At 48.7% G+C, this 16,738-nt stretch overlaps 1 protein-coding gene across 1 annotated transcript in view; it reads right to left on the bottom strand.

Annotated features, from left to right (window-relative positions):
• Nucleotides 1-13,134, bottom strand: part of LOC123796043 (guanylate cyclase 2G-like) — a 36,274-nt gene extending 23,140 nt beyond the window's left edge. The window contains 7 exon segments of the mRNA XM_087862504.1: nt 3,293-3,387; nt 4,942-4,962; nt 7,360-7,469; nt 9,445-9,710; nt 9,712-9,791; nt 11,019-11,239; nt 13,065-13,134. Coding sequence (XP_087718630.1) covers nt 3,293-3,387; nt 4,942-4,962; nt 7,360-7,469; nt 9,445-9,710; nt 9,712-9,791; nt 11,019-11,239; nt 13,065-13,134 — 863 coding nt within the window.
• Between the last annotated feature and the right edge of the window lie 3,604 nt (nt 13,135-16,738).

Here is a 16,738-nt window from a genome sequence, read left to right as displayed (position 1 = left end):
AGGCCGGGAAAAAGTGTCAAATCAATTCTGGATTAGGGGTGGTGATGGTGGGGACAAGTAGAAATTCAATTAAGGTTTAGGTTTCCTTTCAGTTTTCTCATTGATTTAGAGCCGAGAGAAAAAGCAGATTTGTCTAGGGATTCCTGGGCTCAGGAACCCAGGACAGCAGCCAGGTCCTGGTGTCCACCCAGCTCTGGATTTGGGAATCAGGCGCCTGGGTGAGTGCGTTTGGCTGGCGGGGGGACTCAAGCCTGCAGGGGGCGCTGTGTCCCATCACCGCTAGGCCAGGGCCTGTCTAAGGGATCACAGGCCTGTGGGACCTGCCTGCCTGGCTGCAGTGTCAGACTTGGGGGCGGGGCGGGGGGGCGGTTTGCTGTGTTCTAAACCGGAATCTGAAGTGGCTGAGCCACACCCACCATCAAGGGCAAGATTATTTTAAAGGCCCACAGTTGATTTTTATATGAGTTCAGAGAGCTACAGACAACCTGTGGGGTGGGTTCCAGGAGCTGGATCCCAAACTGGCCTCTCAGAACGACGCCCAGACCGCCCTCCCCTCCCAGGTCCCTTCCTATAGCGCCATCTACATGCGGAGAAATGTCCTGCCCAGTACCTAATTACTTTCTGATAGCTGTCATATTGAAGAAAAGGAAGAAAGAGGGCCCCATTTCTGGATTTCTGCAGGGCATAGACTGAGCATCCATGTGCCTTTCTCCCTGGGAGTCCACAAACACGGGGCCGGTGATTCCTGGGAAGAGAGAAGATGTCCACGGTGAAGAGGAGGGAGAGGCACGCGTGGCTCGAAATGCCAGCCCGCCAGCTCCCATCAGCAGAACCCCCGCCTCGCAGCCACCAGGAGCCAGCCGCGAAGTTTTTGCCGTTTCGGGGAATCTGAGACAGGGTCAAGGAGGAGTGTGAGAAAAGAAAGGTAGTCCTCTCATGGGGCACAAAGGCCATTTTTGGGCAGGGAGATGTATGTCGTTAGGCCTATGCTAGGGAGCCCATCCAGCATTGAAGAAGAAGAAGAAGGAGGAGGGGGAGGAGGAGGGGGAGAAAGGGGAGGAGGGAGAGGAGGAGGGAAGGAGGAAGAAGAAAAGCCGTCTTTCACTAATTTCACATAAAACTCAAGATTTATGCTTTTCTACAATAATCAGATGTGACAAAAGGAGGCAGACAACATGCTAGGCCTCAGGCACGAGTTTGCAAACTTCGTTCTTAACGAGCCCCTTCCCTCCTGGTTTTGTTCTGTGCTGGGCATCGACACGGTGCCCCGCCCTGGCCCAGGTGTGTTCTTTGTCCTTGCTGAGGATGTGCTCAACCTCATGCACGAAGGACAAGTCCGAGTCCCAGAGGAGTAAAGCGCAGGTCCCCCACACCTGCGACTGAGGACCCATGGTCCTTAGTCCATAGGACTTACTGCTGCTTTGCTCCCACTGGGGACAGGACACAAACTGACCATTTATTAAGCACCTGCTCTGTGCTCGGTGCCCAGCGTGGCAGGTCCTGGCGATTTCGCACATCTAATCCCAGGGGACCCCGCAGAGGAGGTACCATCATCCGCACCGTAAGAACCAGAAGTGGGAGGCAGAATCCTCTGAGCTTTCGGAGCCAAGGGCCGAGTTCTTCCCAGCAGCCCACATGGCCTTGCTGCGCATATGCGTGCTGGCATCCGGAATGCGGGGATTGGGCACGGCTCCCTGCTAAGGTTTGGCACAGAGGGGCTGGGGCATAGGAAACAACCAGCATTGCTGCCTTCAGTGGGAAGTGTGTTCACTGTGTAGAGAGGGGATGGGATCTCCGTTTCCGAATGTGACCTCCTTGGCCAAGGGCCTCTTTTGATTAGTATAAAGACCTTCAGCACTAAGTAGTTCTGTGGCTGTGGTCCTGGTCACTGTGTGGCAGAAACGAATACAAGAAGCAGAGACTTGTATCCTGACTCTGTCAAGGGCCAGTCCTCTGGCACAGAAGAGAAGAGAAGCCAGTTTGGAAGGAGTGAGGGGCCTCCAGCCTTGAGTCCCTGAAAGCCCAGCACCCCAGAACCCCAGGGGACATGCCTTGGGCTCTCTCATGCTGGCCCTCACACCCTCCCCTAATTCTAGCATTAGGAATTTTTAAAAGGGCAGGAAAGAGGAAATAAACTGACCTGGCAAAAGGAATAAAACAAGAGCAGAAAGACACACTACCCCTCCCAAACTCCCCCCCCCCCGCCCACCTACTTTTTTTTTTAAAGAAAATACTTCAGGGTCATAAAGAAAAGGAGGGAGGGAAGCCGGTTAATATTTCCACTTAGAAAAGGAGTTGATAGAGTGTACATGAACTGAGTCTGTGAAAACCCCAAAGAGCAGGCCTTGGTTGTCCTCTTTAAGCCTCAGGACAAAGTTTAGGCTATGATTTATTAAGTGAGTGATAAGCCAAAGAAACCACAAAGAGCTAGCATTTAATGAGCACATACTATGTGCAAAGCACCTATTATGTCTCAGTACATCTCAGTGTTAACCCAACAGTGAGAACCTGAGCCCCTAGACAAAGGCAGGCCTTAGCATGATTTCTGGCTCCACCTTCTAATGACCTTGTCGCCTCGGGCAAGGACATAACCTTTCTGCCCTGGGTTTACTCACCTGGATAATATAATCCAGATAGTAATAGTATTGCCTCATGGGTTATGGGAGGATTAAACAAGATAGCCTGCAGAAGCTCTCGGCACCCAGCTTGGTGTAAGGTAAACCCTCCAACAGTTCTGGCGGTGATTACTCTCTGTGGCAGGAGGTAGGATCTCTGTCTTAGAAATGAGGAAATTGGAGTCTAGAACGGTGGTGGTGGTCGGTCAGCACGCAGGGTGGTTCACTGCCAAGCCTATCTGCCCCACAGGAGGAAAGCCAGAGTGGGGGGACCCACCGTTAAAGATCCATAGTCCTGAATCAGGCCCAGCACCCCCATCAGGCAGGGCGCAGGATGGGAAGGATCCTGGCCGTGACTTCACAGCCTTGAGTTTCATTCTTGACAGAATCGGTTTGAAAGGAGCTGTGGGAGGGATGTTCTGCAGTGGTGGCCAGGGGGTCATGTGCCCCAGATGCCCCTTCCGCTGGTCCCGAAGCCTTCTGGACAGAGCGGAAGAGTGGCCCCTGGCAGCTGGGGGACTGAACCTCCACCAGCCCCTAGGGAGAACGGGTCTCCCTCGGAGGGATCCCATGACTCAGGGAGGCAGGCCTCGAGCCACGCACCCAGCATGTCAAGGCCCCACCGGCAGGTGCAGCAGGCCCGAGCTGGGAGAGCCGGCCGCGGGCAAGCCACTCACCGTGCAGTGGGGCGCATCTGGATGCTCTCAGCCTGCCGACCAGCTGCCCCGTCCCGGTCCCGGCACTCTCGCCCGGCCTCGGCCCTGGCTGGGTGCTAGTAGAGCAGGAGGTAGGCTGCATACGGGCTCACCTTCAGCGCGGGAGGCGAAGGCAGGGAGCACTCACTCTCCAGCCTCTTCACCCCCTCACCCACGCCTGGTCTCCCTCATTCCCCAGGGGGAGGAGGGCCCCCCACCTGTCCGGGCCTCAGTGTCCCAATTAGATCACGTGATCTAGGAGCACCTCTTTACGCCCTGCGTGGGAGGGAGTATGGTTTAATTGGAAGAGGGCAGAGTTTGGAGCCAGGCTGGCCGGGCTGCTTTACTGGTTGGGAGAGGTGGTGTGAGTTCCGTAACCTCTCTGAATCTCTCTGAGTCTCACCTCACTTATTCACAAAATGAGGAGGAAGCCACTGTCATGGTGAGTATGATAGTTAAATGAGGTACAAAGGTGTACTACCATTCGCACTGCCAAGCACATGGTAGGTCTTCAGTATATGTTCTCTTCTATTCATTCAGTCAACAAAAATACAAATGCCTACTAAGGGCTAGGCACTGTCTTCCCCATAGAACCTGATACAGGCTAACACTTAGTAGGTGACTCCCCAAATATTTACTGGTTGATCATCTTGTGTGTTAGGATCCACAGTGGGCCACCTTGTTCCTAATGGAAACCTGTGTCATCACTGACCCATCATCACGTTCCAGGTCCGCTCAGCCCTACCCTGGAGTAGCTCCAGCTCGGGCAATGGGGTCTCTGTAAAAAATTCTCTGTGGGAAGCAGACATTGGCCCCACCATCCCACACGGGGATCACCACTGGCTACCGATCTCTCTCCTGACTGTCTTCTCCCTCTGCTTGCCTTGACCTGTCCTAGCAACACATTTCTGATCCCTCCATCTGGTTCCTGGTCCTGGCATCCTGCCAGGAAAGGGAATTGGCATGGTCTGAGTTTGCTGGCACCTCTTCTGCTACTTCTATGCACTGGATTATTAGATACTCAAAACCACAGCCCAGTGGCAGATGTCCTCAGGAGTCTCATTTCTCAGGTGAAGAGACGGATGTGTGGGGAGGTTAAGCAATTCCCTCCTCCAGGCCCACACTTAGTAAATAACAGAACTGGAATGGGAGGCCAGGTCTCTGACTCCAAAGGCCACTGACATTTCACCTAGCAACCTCTGTCCTCTGTGATGCTGGGGTGCAGATTTCATAAGATGGCGTCAGACTACCATTTATTGTGGGCGGTGGAAGATGAGAAAGTGCGTGTGTGTGTGTGTGTCTGTGTGTGTGTGCATGTAGTGTGTGTGTGTGTGTGTGTGTGTGTGTGTGTGTGTGTTAGGGGAGTGGGGCAAGCAGAGGGAAAATAAGAGGGAGACTATCAGAGCCAAACACAAATATCCTCCAAGAAGGGGGCCGGGTGCTGTGCAGGAAGGCCCCGCACCAGACCTGCTCCTCCGCGGAGATGGAGCTGAAGAAGGGTGGCCCCCTCAGCCTTTGGTAGACTTGTTTCCAGAAGCCTTCATCTCCAGGGCCTTCTCCATAGGAGTCCAGGGCTATGAGAAACACTGACTGGTAGACCGTGGGGAAGCGTGTCACCTTCTGATTTGTCAATACTTCCTTCTAAAACTGTCCTAAAACACAATGAAATAAATGTCGCCGATGTAGGAAATACCCCCGTTCAACAGAACCGCTTAAAGACAATGTCGAATTTGCATCTCTTCATCGTTATCCTCGGAAACACAAGGGCTCTGGAAGGCCTGCCACACTAGGTCCACATTTTTGAGCCAGCACTGAAGCAGTGGGATGGAAGCCAAAAAATAATGATAAAGAAGAAAAGCTTACCTGGGGTTTCAAGCAGCTAAGGTGCAGAGGCTTGCCTTCTAGTCATGGAGGGCAAACACTTGAAAAATTGAGGACTGTGGATTCTCAGTTTTCTGTACTGTGGCTTCAGTGGTTTGTTAGGACCATTATTATCTGTATTATTACTATTATGAAATTAACGCCCACTATCTGTATATATGCATGAAGTACACCAGGCCTCTCCCCATATCCCGATGGCTCCTTCCTGTCTGTGCTGAGAGGTATCCAACCATTCTAGGCCTGTACATAGGGGTGTGTATGTACATGTGTGTGCATTTTATACAAAGAGTATCACACTGTAATGCTGTTCTGCACCTTGATATTTTTTCCCCACCTAAGCCTGTACTGGGAATATTTTATAGAATGAATTTATGTTATTGTTTTTTTTAAAGCAGAGTGAATTCAATTGCATGGAGGTTGTGTGATATATTTTTAGTTCTCTAAGCTTTCTGCCACTGCAAGCCAGTTGGAATGTGATTATGGAGGCTTGGGGGGGAAATGACGAGGCAGTTGAAGGCTTCCCTGCCAGTACTAAGACCTGGCCCAGCCTCTCCTCAACTGGCTGCAGGCAGAGGTGAGAGAAGCAAAGAGAAAGGAGTGGCCAGCAATAACAAAGGGAGGCAGGGGATGTTTTGGGAAGTCTGGTTTAGAATTCCAACCGGCTGCCCAGAGAAATCTGACACTTTGGCCAATCCAAAATACTTCTTGACAAAAAGATAAAAGAACTCCAGAACATTATTATACATTTTTCTTTACTCCCCTTTGCTCCATTTTAGCTCATGCTTATATAAAACAAGCTCACTTTATGGGGCACGTGGGTGGCTCAGTCTGGTAAGCGTCCGACTCTTGGTTTCGGCTCAGGTCATGATCTCACGGGTCATGAGATTGAGCCCTGCATTGGGCTCCCCACTCAGTGGGGAATCTGCTTGAAAATTCTCTCCTGCTGCCCCTCTCCTCACTCATGCTCTCTCTCTCAAATAAATAAATAAATCTTTTAAAAAATAAATAAAATACAACAAACCAAGTTCACTTTAGAAAGATAAAACTGCTGTAAAACTTATACAGCATGTCCATAGCTAAATGTACGTGTCGTTTTTTAGAAGCCTGTGAGTGGGATGTGCTGGTTAGATGCACAGACAATGAGGCCAGCCTATGTGGGTTCGAATACTAGCTCTCCCTCCTACTAGTCACATGGTCTCGGGCAAGTTATTTCAGCCCTCAGGGACTCAGTTTCCTCATCTATAAAACGAGGGCAATAAAAAGTATCTCCCTGTGGGGTGGTGTGAGCTAAAACGGGTTTCATTCAGTATTTGAAGTGCTCACGGTGGGGCTTGCCGATAAGGCAGAGCTGTTGGGGCAAAGGGCTCAGTCCCAGTGTCCGAAAGATCCAGTTTGGAGGACCAGCTATGCCACTCGGGACCTCTGAGCTCTTGGGTAAAGTACCTTAGTTATCTGAGCCTCTGGTTCTTTGTCTGGAGTGCGAATAACGTCTGCCTTCCAAGGCTGTTGGAAATGAGTGCCACGATAGTGTAAATCGAGTTTGGAATATCTGCTTCATGGGGCTCTCGGAAGACTGAGTGCAACAGTACAAGTCATATGCGTATGTGTAGGGACTTAGAGGAGGTACGTGGTACATTCAGCCCTCCCGATCATCGCCACATGAACCAAACTACCTAAGAATTGCTGTACGGGACCACTACGTGGGTCTTTCCAGGCCTTAGCTGGGGCTCCAACAAGGACCTCTCACTCACTATGCAGAAGAACTCTGGGTAAGCTCTCTCCGCTCCATTTCAGTGTCCCAATCATAAAGTGAGGACCTAAGGGTGGCTGGCTCATAGGGTTGTAGTGAGTATCCAGTGAGTTAATGCATCTGGCACATAGCAAGTGTTCCTTACTTGTTACTTTTTTTTTTAAAGATTTTATTTATTTAAGAGAGAGAGTGAGCAACAGACAATGTGAGTGGGGGGAGGGGCAGAGGGCAAGGGAGAGAGAGAGTCTTAAGCAGACTCCCCGCTGAGCAAAGAGCCCAGTGTGGGGCTCGATCCCAGGACCCTGAGATCATGACCTGAGATAAAACCAAGAGTCAGACACTCAACTGACCGAGCCACCCAGGTGCCCCAATTATTACTTCTTACTGTGGGGGTCACTGAGGGCTTATCAGCACCCACCTCCGTCCACTGCACAATACTGAAGACGAATTCCCCTGGGCTGAGTCCCAGGTTCTCTGCAGGCAGCAGGATAGTTTTTGCACCCTCTGAGCTGCAGATTAAGATGATAACTAAGAAGAGGAAACAAAGTCAATCGATGGCGCATGCTCACGTGCACACACACACACACACACACACACACACACGCTTTTTAGAAAGCGTGGCTTGAAGCCACTCCAACGAGCAAATGAGACCTGAACTTTCTCTTTCCTTGAGCATGCTTGAGGAAACGGGAATGCCTGCACTGTCCCCAGCGTGGACACTTCCTGAAACGCGCCCACAGCCCACAGGCTGGCTGCTTTTGCCCTGCAGCCCCAAAGTCCTCACTGCGGGGCTCTCTCAAAGTACAAGCCAAAAAAGTTGGGGGCCACTTCTGTGCCCTACTTTCTTCATTGAATTCACTCAGAGCAGCAGATCTGGCCTGTGACTTATCAGCCACACCGCAGTGAGGAGGAGTTCGCAGATGCCAGAATCAGCAGCATTCATCCCTCTGAGTCTGGATGGGGCGGGGGGTGGGGAGGGGGAAGAGGCTATCCTGCTTTTCTTCCCTCCAAACACAGCAGCATGCATTTTGAGGACACCCTACTGAAGCAGGGATTTATTTTTTAAATGAGGTAAATGATAGTCTGCTTATTTGAGTCCCAACTGTGTGTCAGGCATCTGCTAAGCACAGGATACAGCCGTTGACGAGAGAGAAGACCCGTGCCCTCAGGAAGCTGACAGCCACACAGCATACAAGTGAAGACATTAAAGAGAGCATGGAAGATTCTAATTAGGGAGGAGGAAAGGATGCTCTGATACTAATGTGTGTGTGTGGGGGGGGGGGGTACAGCTCCGCATCAGGAAGTCAGAAAAGGACCCTTGGATGAGGTGGGCTCTGGGCTGAGTCTGGAAGGATAAGAAGAAGCTCCCCACAGAAAGAGTGCTGGGTGGGATGGGATGGGATGGAATGGCAGGTAGCACGCCAGGCCAAGGAATCAGCAAGTCCCCAAGTCCCAAGGCCATAAGGGCCATAAAGGGCTTAATCTATTTGAAGAACAGAAAGGAGTCAGTTACTAATCCATGCTAGAAAGGAGAGCCTCCAGTACCGCAGGAAGAAGAATTGCTATCTCACACTGACCAGTTGTTATGTTTAGCACTTCACAGGCCTGACTTTAGTTAATCCTCACCATTCTATGAGGTAGAGAGGATGACGGTCTTCATTCCACAGGGAAGGTATCCGGGGCACAGGGAAGGTATCCGAGGCACAGGGAAGGTATCCGGGGCACAGGGAAGGTATCCGGGGCACAGGGAAGGTATCCGGGGCACAGGGAAGGTATCCGAGGCACAGGGAAGGTATCCGGGGCACAGGGAAGGTATCCGAGGCACAGGGAAGGTATCCGGGGCACAGGGAAAGTATCCGAGGCACAGGGAAGGTATCCGGGGCACAGGGAAGGTATCCGGGGCACAGGGAAGGTATCCGGGGCACAGGGAAGGTATCCGGGGCACAGGGAAGGTATCCGGGGCACAGGGAAGGTATCCGGGGCACAGGGAAGGTATCCGGGGCACAGGGAAGGTATCCGGGGCACAGGGAAGGTGTCCGGGGCACAGGGAAGGTATCCGGGGCACAGGGAAGGTATCCGAGGCACAGGGAAGGTATCCGGGGCACAGGGAAGGTATCCGAGGCACAGGGAAGGTATCCGAGGCACAGAGAGGTTAATGTATTTGCTCAAGAGCGTACCGCTAGATAGTGTCAGGGGCTGTTGATCTCCAGAGCCCATGCTCTAAACAATAACCCAAATGAAGGACCCAGCCCAGCTGGAAGATGCTTCCAGAACCTACTCTGTGCATCATAACACTATAGCATCAGGGATTTCACATTAGATTAAAAAAAAAACAACAACCTTGCTGTTGGTGATGCTTTTATGTATCATCAATTTTGCACCCTTTTTCCTTCTGCTTCTTACATCCATAGAAAAATGAAGAGTTCTTTGTTTTTTTTCAAACAATCTGCTTTTCTTATCTGTCTCTCTAAACATAAGCAACAGAAGACTCTTTCCTACTTACTTCTGGTAGCCAATGACACGCCTCTAAGATTCTCCTGAAGGGAGGCTGCGTCATTGTTGGTGTATTTCACACTGACCGTGGTGGTGAAATGGGATTTGAGTCCATTCTCTACAACCTTCCACAGTTCACCCACTCCATCCCCGGAGGAAGTCCCGGAGTTACCTCCAAAAATCCCAATGTGTTTCCAGCCCAGGTACTGAAGACTTCTCTGGAGCACATCTCCAATTTTGTACCTGGGTGGCATGAGTGTCACATAGGTGTCATAAGAAGTTGTCCTCCAGTTTTGCAGTTTGTCCAACAAAGTCAAACACAGGGATATTCCACTCTGAGGCCAGCCAGCCAATAACCTTGAAAGGAACCAAAAAGATGTCTTTCCATAGTTCAGTTTATGCTACACTCAAAGCCTATCATAAGGTATCATGTAAACTTGGGATTAAGTAAGTCTATGGGTCATACTGGACCCTCCCTTTTGGAATATTGATGATAATGTTTTGGATGCATCTGAGGATGCAAAACCTCAAAGGACAAGAATAACCAGAGAAAGCATTTATTGACTGATTTGTTCCTTATTCACTTCTCAATACTTTTCATTAGGAGTCTACTATTTACAACCAACTTTGGAGACCTTGATCTTAAAGGAGCTTATGATCAATTATGACAGCAGCTAAGACATACAAAAATAGCTTCAGAGTTAAATACACCCTTCAGTATTTATAGGCAATAGACTTATAGGAGTTAAGAGAAGTAAGAAATTACTTCTGATTGGGGAATTAGGGATCTGAAGGGTGAGGGTAGAGGAGTGAAGAAAGACTCCATGGCATTTGAACTTGACTTTGAAGAATGGGTAGGCTCTGGACAACTAGAAATGTGTCAAAAGAAAAATTCCAGAAGAGACCAAGATACAAGTTCAAATGTGAACTTCATTTGAGAGTAACCACTAATGACAGTTGCGCAGGATTTGTGAGAGTGAGGGCTGTAAGTTTCTTTGCTGTTCCACACCTCTCAGAGCGCAAGATACCAAGGACTTCCACAAAGCTAATCCCATTAACTAAACAGGTACAAGTCATTTGTTTGTCTTCTTTGCTTGCCCCAGCTTACTGCAATCTGTCATACTTCACTCTTTCCCGTTTACCCTCAACGTCACTGAATAATTTATTACACACAGCAAAGGGAAAACTACACAAACAAATGATGTTTTTCTGCTTGAAACAAAGCATTCATTTTCTACTTAATTTTCCTGAGCCGCGTGGCTGACAACATTCAAGTGAAGAGTACGAGCCTACACACAACAGCACCATGTCCAAACAGTCGACAAGTTTGTTAGTGAACATCTATCTACGAGTTAGGGAGTGAACTAGCAATTATTGATTTGAAAGGCTTTCTTTCAAGAGAATATTAACTGTTCTAATTACATGGTCTAATTACATCTCAAAGAGATGGTACCCAAACCCTACATAGTTATTATTTATAACAATGTCATCCTTGCCAAGAGATTATTCGAGTCTGTCCCATCACCTTTAAAACCAACCCTGCCAATAAAAACCAGCCAAAGTGTTTAGAAGGCTATACTCTACCTCTGCTGCTTCTGGGCATGCTGGTCCAAACAGGGCAGAAATCTGTTGTCTCTGGACCTGATTGGTGAGAACAGCGAGAGACTCCTTGATGCTGCAAGTTGAGTTGGTATAAGCGAATTCCCAGCTGAAGTTTCCGAGGTCCACTGTCTCTGAGTTGATCTTGTCCATGGCAGTCTGAAGGCCTGCACCCAGCCTTTGCACACTGAACGGGATTACCGAGCCTTAGGTCTTGCCTACCTCAGTGGCTATTTCCAAACCTGTCGATTAGAGGGGTTGGCTTTTCTCCAAACCAAACTCATCATAACTGGTTCTTCACCGAGCTACAGCTAGGTGTCCCTGCTAGGACAGCTCAGTGTCAAACTGGCAAATCATCTGAGTCTAGACTCCCAGGCTCTAACCATAGTTAGAGTTCCATGGACCTTTTTGACTCAAATGGTTACTGGATGTATGTGGCCCTGGGTAAGTTAGTTACATTAGTGCCCTAATTTCCTCAATTTCAAAATAATATGACAACACCCCTCTCAGAAGGATGTTGTAAAGATATTGTGAGATTACGTAATTCCTTAGAACGCCGCTTCCAGTTAAGCAAGAACTCAATAACGGAGCACCCTTAATGGGTATATCATTGCACCGGTCATAATACCAAAGCGAGGATTCTAGAAACAATGTCTCATTACATGCTCTGCATCCACTCTCCTCCTTCCATTTACAAACTTCTTAAAACTTACACTCCCCCTCTAGATAATTTTAGATTCTTTCTACAGACTTTCTCTGAGAATCTTTGAGGCCAGGATGACTGTGTGTGTCCCTCCTTGGATCCTCAGACCCAGCAGTGTTGGGCCTTTAAACATGCAAATTCGTATTAATCATAATCAGTATGAGCACTTTTTGTGTTCTTTTTTTTTTAAGATTTTATTTATTTGAGAGAGAGAGAGTAAGCGAGCACGAGCGAGGTGAGGGGCAGCAGGAGAAGGAGAGGTAGAAACGGCCAATAAAATCATACAATAAAATTTAACCACAGTCAAAACTTAGACATAAACTGTATACCTGAAACAAATATAACGCTGTATGGTAACTCTACTGCAGTTAAAATAAAAATCTTAATTAAAAAAAATTAAACGCAAACTTTATGTCCAACAGTAGGGGGTTGGGTAAATAACCCGGCATGAATCCATATGATTGAGGACTATGCAGTCACTCAAAATATTTTAAATGTACATTTGTTGACTTGGAAAGATAGTCACAGTGTTTTAAGTGAGGAAGCACACTATAAAAACAACATGTGCTGGGGCCCCTGGGTGGCGCAGTCAGCTGAACATCTGACTCTATTTCCGCTCAGGTCATGATCTCAGGGTCGTGAGATTGAGCCCCACGTTGGGCTCCGCACTCAGCACAGAGTACGCTTAAGACTCTCTCCCCCTCTGCCCCTCCCCCCTCTGTCTCTCTCTCTCAAATAAATAAATCTTTTTTTTAAGAAGACACATGCAGTATTCCATTTTTATTTAAGATTTTTTTAAAAGATCTTATTTATTTGAGAGAGATGGTCAGAGATAGTGAGCGAGCACAAGCAGGGAAGAAAGGGAGAAGCAGACTCCCACTGAGCAGAGAGCCTGACACAGGGCTCCATCCCAGGACTCTGGGATCATGACCTGAGTCGAAGGCAGATGCTTAAACAACTGAGCCACCCAGGTGCCCCTCCATTTTTATTTTCTTAAAAAGCCACACAGGCTGCATAGCAAAGATTATATACACCAAACCACTAAAAATTGTTCTCTTTGGATGATAGAAATTATATGGGTGGTTTCTTCTTCTCTTTACTTAATTTTCATGTATTTTGTCTTAATGTCTGTGATGAAGAAGAAAAGAAAAAGTTTTAATTAATAATAAACCCTACAGACTTGCCTTTGTGGAGTAAAAGCATGAGCTTTCGCTCATGCTGTCTGAATTCTCAGGTCAGGAGAACCTCACAGCGGTCTGAGTCCTCACACCTCTTAGGCACTTGGCTTACCTCTGTGGGCTCTAATTATTCTCTGCTGAGCTCAGTGCCTTCCATTTCTCCACTGCCCTCAGAGGGGGAGAGCAACAGAGATGCGGTGGTCCAGGTGATGGCAATCATCATCGGGAAAAGTTGCCATAGTTACAGGGCCACCCACTTTGTGTGAAGTGCTTGATTGGCTGGAGTGGAAAGGCCTGAGGTTAAAAGCAGCTGCGGGGGTGGTGGCGCTCTGTAGGGACTGTGGGGGCTGGGAGGGGGTACACTGTTCTCCACTTTGCTTCTCCAGCCCTCCTCCCTTCTAGGATACTCTTATGCCTGAAAGTTACCAGTGTCATGGTGGTTGATGGGGGAGGCCACGTGGTCGCGTCCGATGATGGTTTGGAAGCCTGTTCACGGCCAGCCGAGGTACGGAGTTTGGTTTCCGACGTCAGTGAGGTAGTGCTCTGATTCATAACTACTTTAGCCCGTCTGTTTTCTGAAGAGATTATGACAGAGGGAAGGCTCTTTCTGCCTGATTGATGGTTTCCTCAGTGCTGGCCAGCCTGTGCCATAAAGGAGACCCAGACCCAGCTGCTCAACATCCAGGATCAGACAAGATGAGCTGATCCGGGGTGAAGGAGTTTTAGTAAGAGCTCTGGCTTTTTTTCTAGCTGCCTTCCCCCCCCCCCCGCCCCCCGCTTCCTCCACCCCTAATTGCCTCCCTTCAGCTTGTAAATCTGCAGCCTAATCATATTTAAAGAAAAAAAGATTTAGAATGTGTGGATTTGAACTTGTCCAGAAGCAGACAAAGGTGTTGAAGTACAGATGAGCCCGTAATCACCTTGAAGGAAAGACAGGGGCAGAGGCAGCCATCACCCCGCCCTCACACACTCTCTCGCATCTCCTCGTGTGTGTGGGGAAAAGGCATCCACCTCGGGTTTGGCCAAGTAAATAAGACTGGATCTGAGCCTCCATTTTTCCACTGATGAAGTGGAAAGATGGCAGGGGCAGAGCTCTTTGACTTCCCAGCGCCTTGTCCTAAAACCCTAGGGCCCTGGAAGATTCATAACTAACCACGTATTTCATGCTTGGTGGTGGCAGCAAGTTTCTTTCCAGGCCCCGCTCCAGGTCCCTAAAGGGAGCATCCCTGAAGCTGTAATACACCTCGTGCCAACCCTCCCCTAGTAAGAGCAAGGAAAAGGCAGGTACTACCTGTCCAGGTGTGAACTTTAAACTTCCCTGTTGTGTTCTCTACTCTTGCAAATAGTGGTGACGCCGTCAATAAATCAGAGCGTCTAGTGCCTGAATGTTTGAAGAGCTCCAGGAAAGCGGAGTAAAGTTGAACTTATGTAAAGGGGGAGATTGTGTTTCTTAGAACTAAAACACAGCAGGTTCCTTGGATCCAAAAGCCACTCCTTTAGGTGACCATGCAGACACTACACCTAGAAGGCAAGGATGGGGCACTGGCCTTGGCTTTCTGATGACGACACGCTGGTCTTGTTTCTGCAAATGTTCATGCGAGGGGCTGATGATCCCCTTTCACGGGGACATGACCGCTTACATACTTCAACACCTGATATTTATCCTGGGAGGCTGAAAGACCCTTCCTCTGGCCTGTGATGTGTTGCTCTTTCTCACACGTGTTTCCACCAGGAATGAGTCTTTGCCACCTGAACAGTGTTTCTCACCGTCTAAGGATCGTAATCCGTACTTTCTAGTTTTCTTCTGGCTACAGGTATAACCTAAAGTTTAGCAGCTTGGTCCAGACGTGAATGCTGTATTTCTGATCTGCATATTTATTTTGTGGTCTTTGACCCCGTCTCCCAGATGACCGCTCCCGACCTCCACTAAAGCCTTAGCATGCAGAGCAAAAACACCCAGAAAGTGGAGAGGAGGAGGGGCAGCTGTCTGCTCAGTAATCAAACATACTAAATGATTAACAGTAATGTAATTACTTCCCAAGCCACTCTAACATTTTAAGTTTTCCAAGAACACCTTTGTTGCCACAGTGTCCCAAACACTGAGCAAACAAAGTGCCCTTGCCTTAATACATCTTTCTCTGGTGAGTATACACTTTTAACCCATAAGCATGATCTGCTTCTCCATCCAATCACGGGCCTGTGTGGCATTACCCTTGTCATCTGAGCAGCTTCTCTCTGGTGTGTAGCCATCTAAAGCCAGGCAGGATGTCCCTTCTGACTCCTCCACCCTCTTCAGCTTCTTGTCTGGAGAGACCAGAACCCCTCCCACTTCCTGGTATTTCCGCTCTACTCATGTGAAAAGTTCCCAAATAGCTCTCTAGCCAGCCTCTCAGGGTTGTGCTCTCATGCTGTGAGCCCAGGGAACCAAGCCTGCAAAGCAGAGGACCACGTCCCTAAAGCATGCTGAGGGAGGAAGTGTTGGCATGCCCCCCAAGCTCTTGATGCCCCCATCCGTGGGTCCTCGCTCACTCTCCTGGAGGACGTGTACCAGATGGTTGGGAGCACTGGTTTAGAGTGAAATTTAAGCTGACTTGGACATGTTGTGCAGTGTCTAAACCTCGGTTTCCTTATTTCTGCTTACCGTGATGAGCTCACACAAGGATTACATGGAGAAACAGATGCAGGTAGAACACGCAGGGTGGTGCCTGGCCTGGGGCACCAGCCAGGGAGTGATAGTAGTTTTATGATACGGGACTGTTGCCTCAGTCAAGGTCATTACCTCTGTTGAATAGATGCTATGGAAACCGGAGGTTCAGATGAAAGACCTTGCTGTCTTCAAGTTCTTCCAGAGCAGTTATGACCTATTCCCTGCTGCCACTGGGTGACAACACCTTTTGTTTATTTTCTAGAGGCATTAAGGCTGAGGACCTTTGGTCTAAATCAGTGCTATCTAAGAAGAATACGATGCAATACGTAATTTTAGAATTTTCAGCAGACCTATTTATAAGAGGAAAAGGAGCAAGGAGAATTACTTAACTAGCGAATCATAGATGTTATCACTTAACATGTAATCAGTATTTTTAAAACTGAGATGTGATGCTATTTTCTTCATGTTAAGTCTCCAAACATTGGTGTGTGTTTTGTACACATCTAAATATGGACTTGCTCCCTTTCCAGTGCTCAGTAGCCACATGTGGCTCCTGGTTAGAGTATGGGGCAGCTCAGATCTTCGTCTTCTCTCTGAGCTATCTTTCTAACCTACTGGGAAATAGTGATGATCTTTATGGGGTTGTTGAGGGCTCTGGGAATTTAGAGCTGACCCCTCTCTCAGGGATCTTTCCACTTTCCATCTGATTCTTAGTGTTCTTGGAAAGCTCTTGCTGACAAAGGAGCAAATTGCCTGTGTCACTGTGTTCCAAACTTGCTGACATCATGAACCTGAGAGTAAGGGTATTTATATGAGACACTGGCCTGGAGGAGGCCGTTCACAAACATACCCAGCCACTGTGAGGGCTGAGGGTCAGCCTGTCGTGGCCCATCGTGTGCTGTGTCTTGCCAGTTGAAAAGTTCAGATCTCAGTCTACAAGGCAGTTTGCTGTGTGTGTGTTGTTGGGGGAGGGAGGGGTGGCATATCTGGGCATAGGGAAAACTTTGTATTGCAATCTATGCAAACACTATTCTCGTCAACCGAGTGCTTGTACTTGAGTAACACTTCCTTCCCACGAAGAATAAGCAAGTGGCCTCAAGAGCCTGGGTGCCCAAGCTGTTGCTGTCCATGCCCCAAGCTGAGAAAAAATGAACTGCTCTAGCACCGAGCTGGGGGC

The sequence above is a fragment of the Ursus americanus genome, chromosome 6, assembly GCF_024610735.1.
Source record: "Ursus americanus isolate L20-20 chromosome 6, mUrsAme1.1.p, whole genome shotgun sequence".
Lineage (NCBI taxonomy): Eukaryota > Metazoa > Chordata > Mammalia > Carnivora > Ursidae > Ursus > Ursus americanus.
This window is presented reverse-complemented; position numbering and strand designations above follow the sequence as displayed.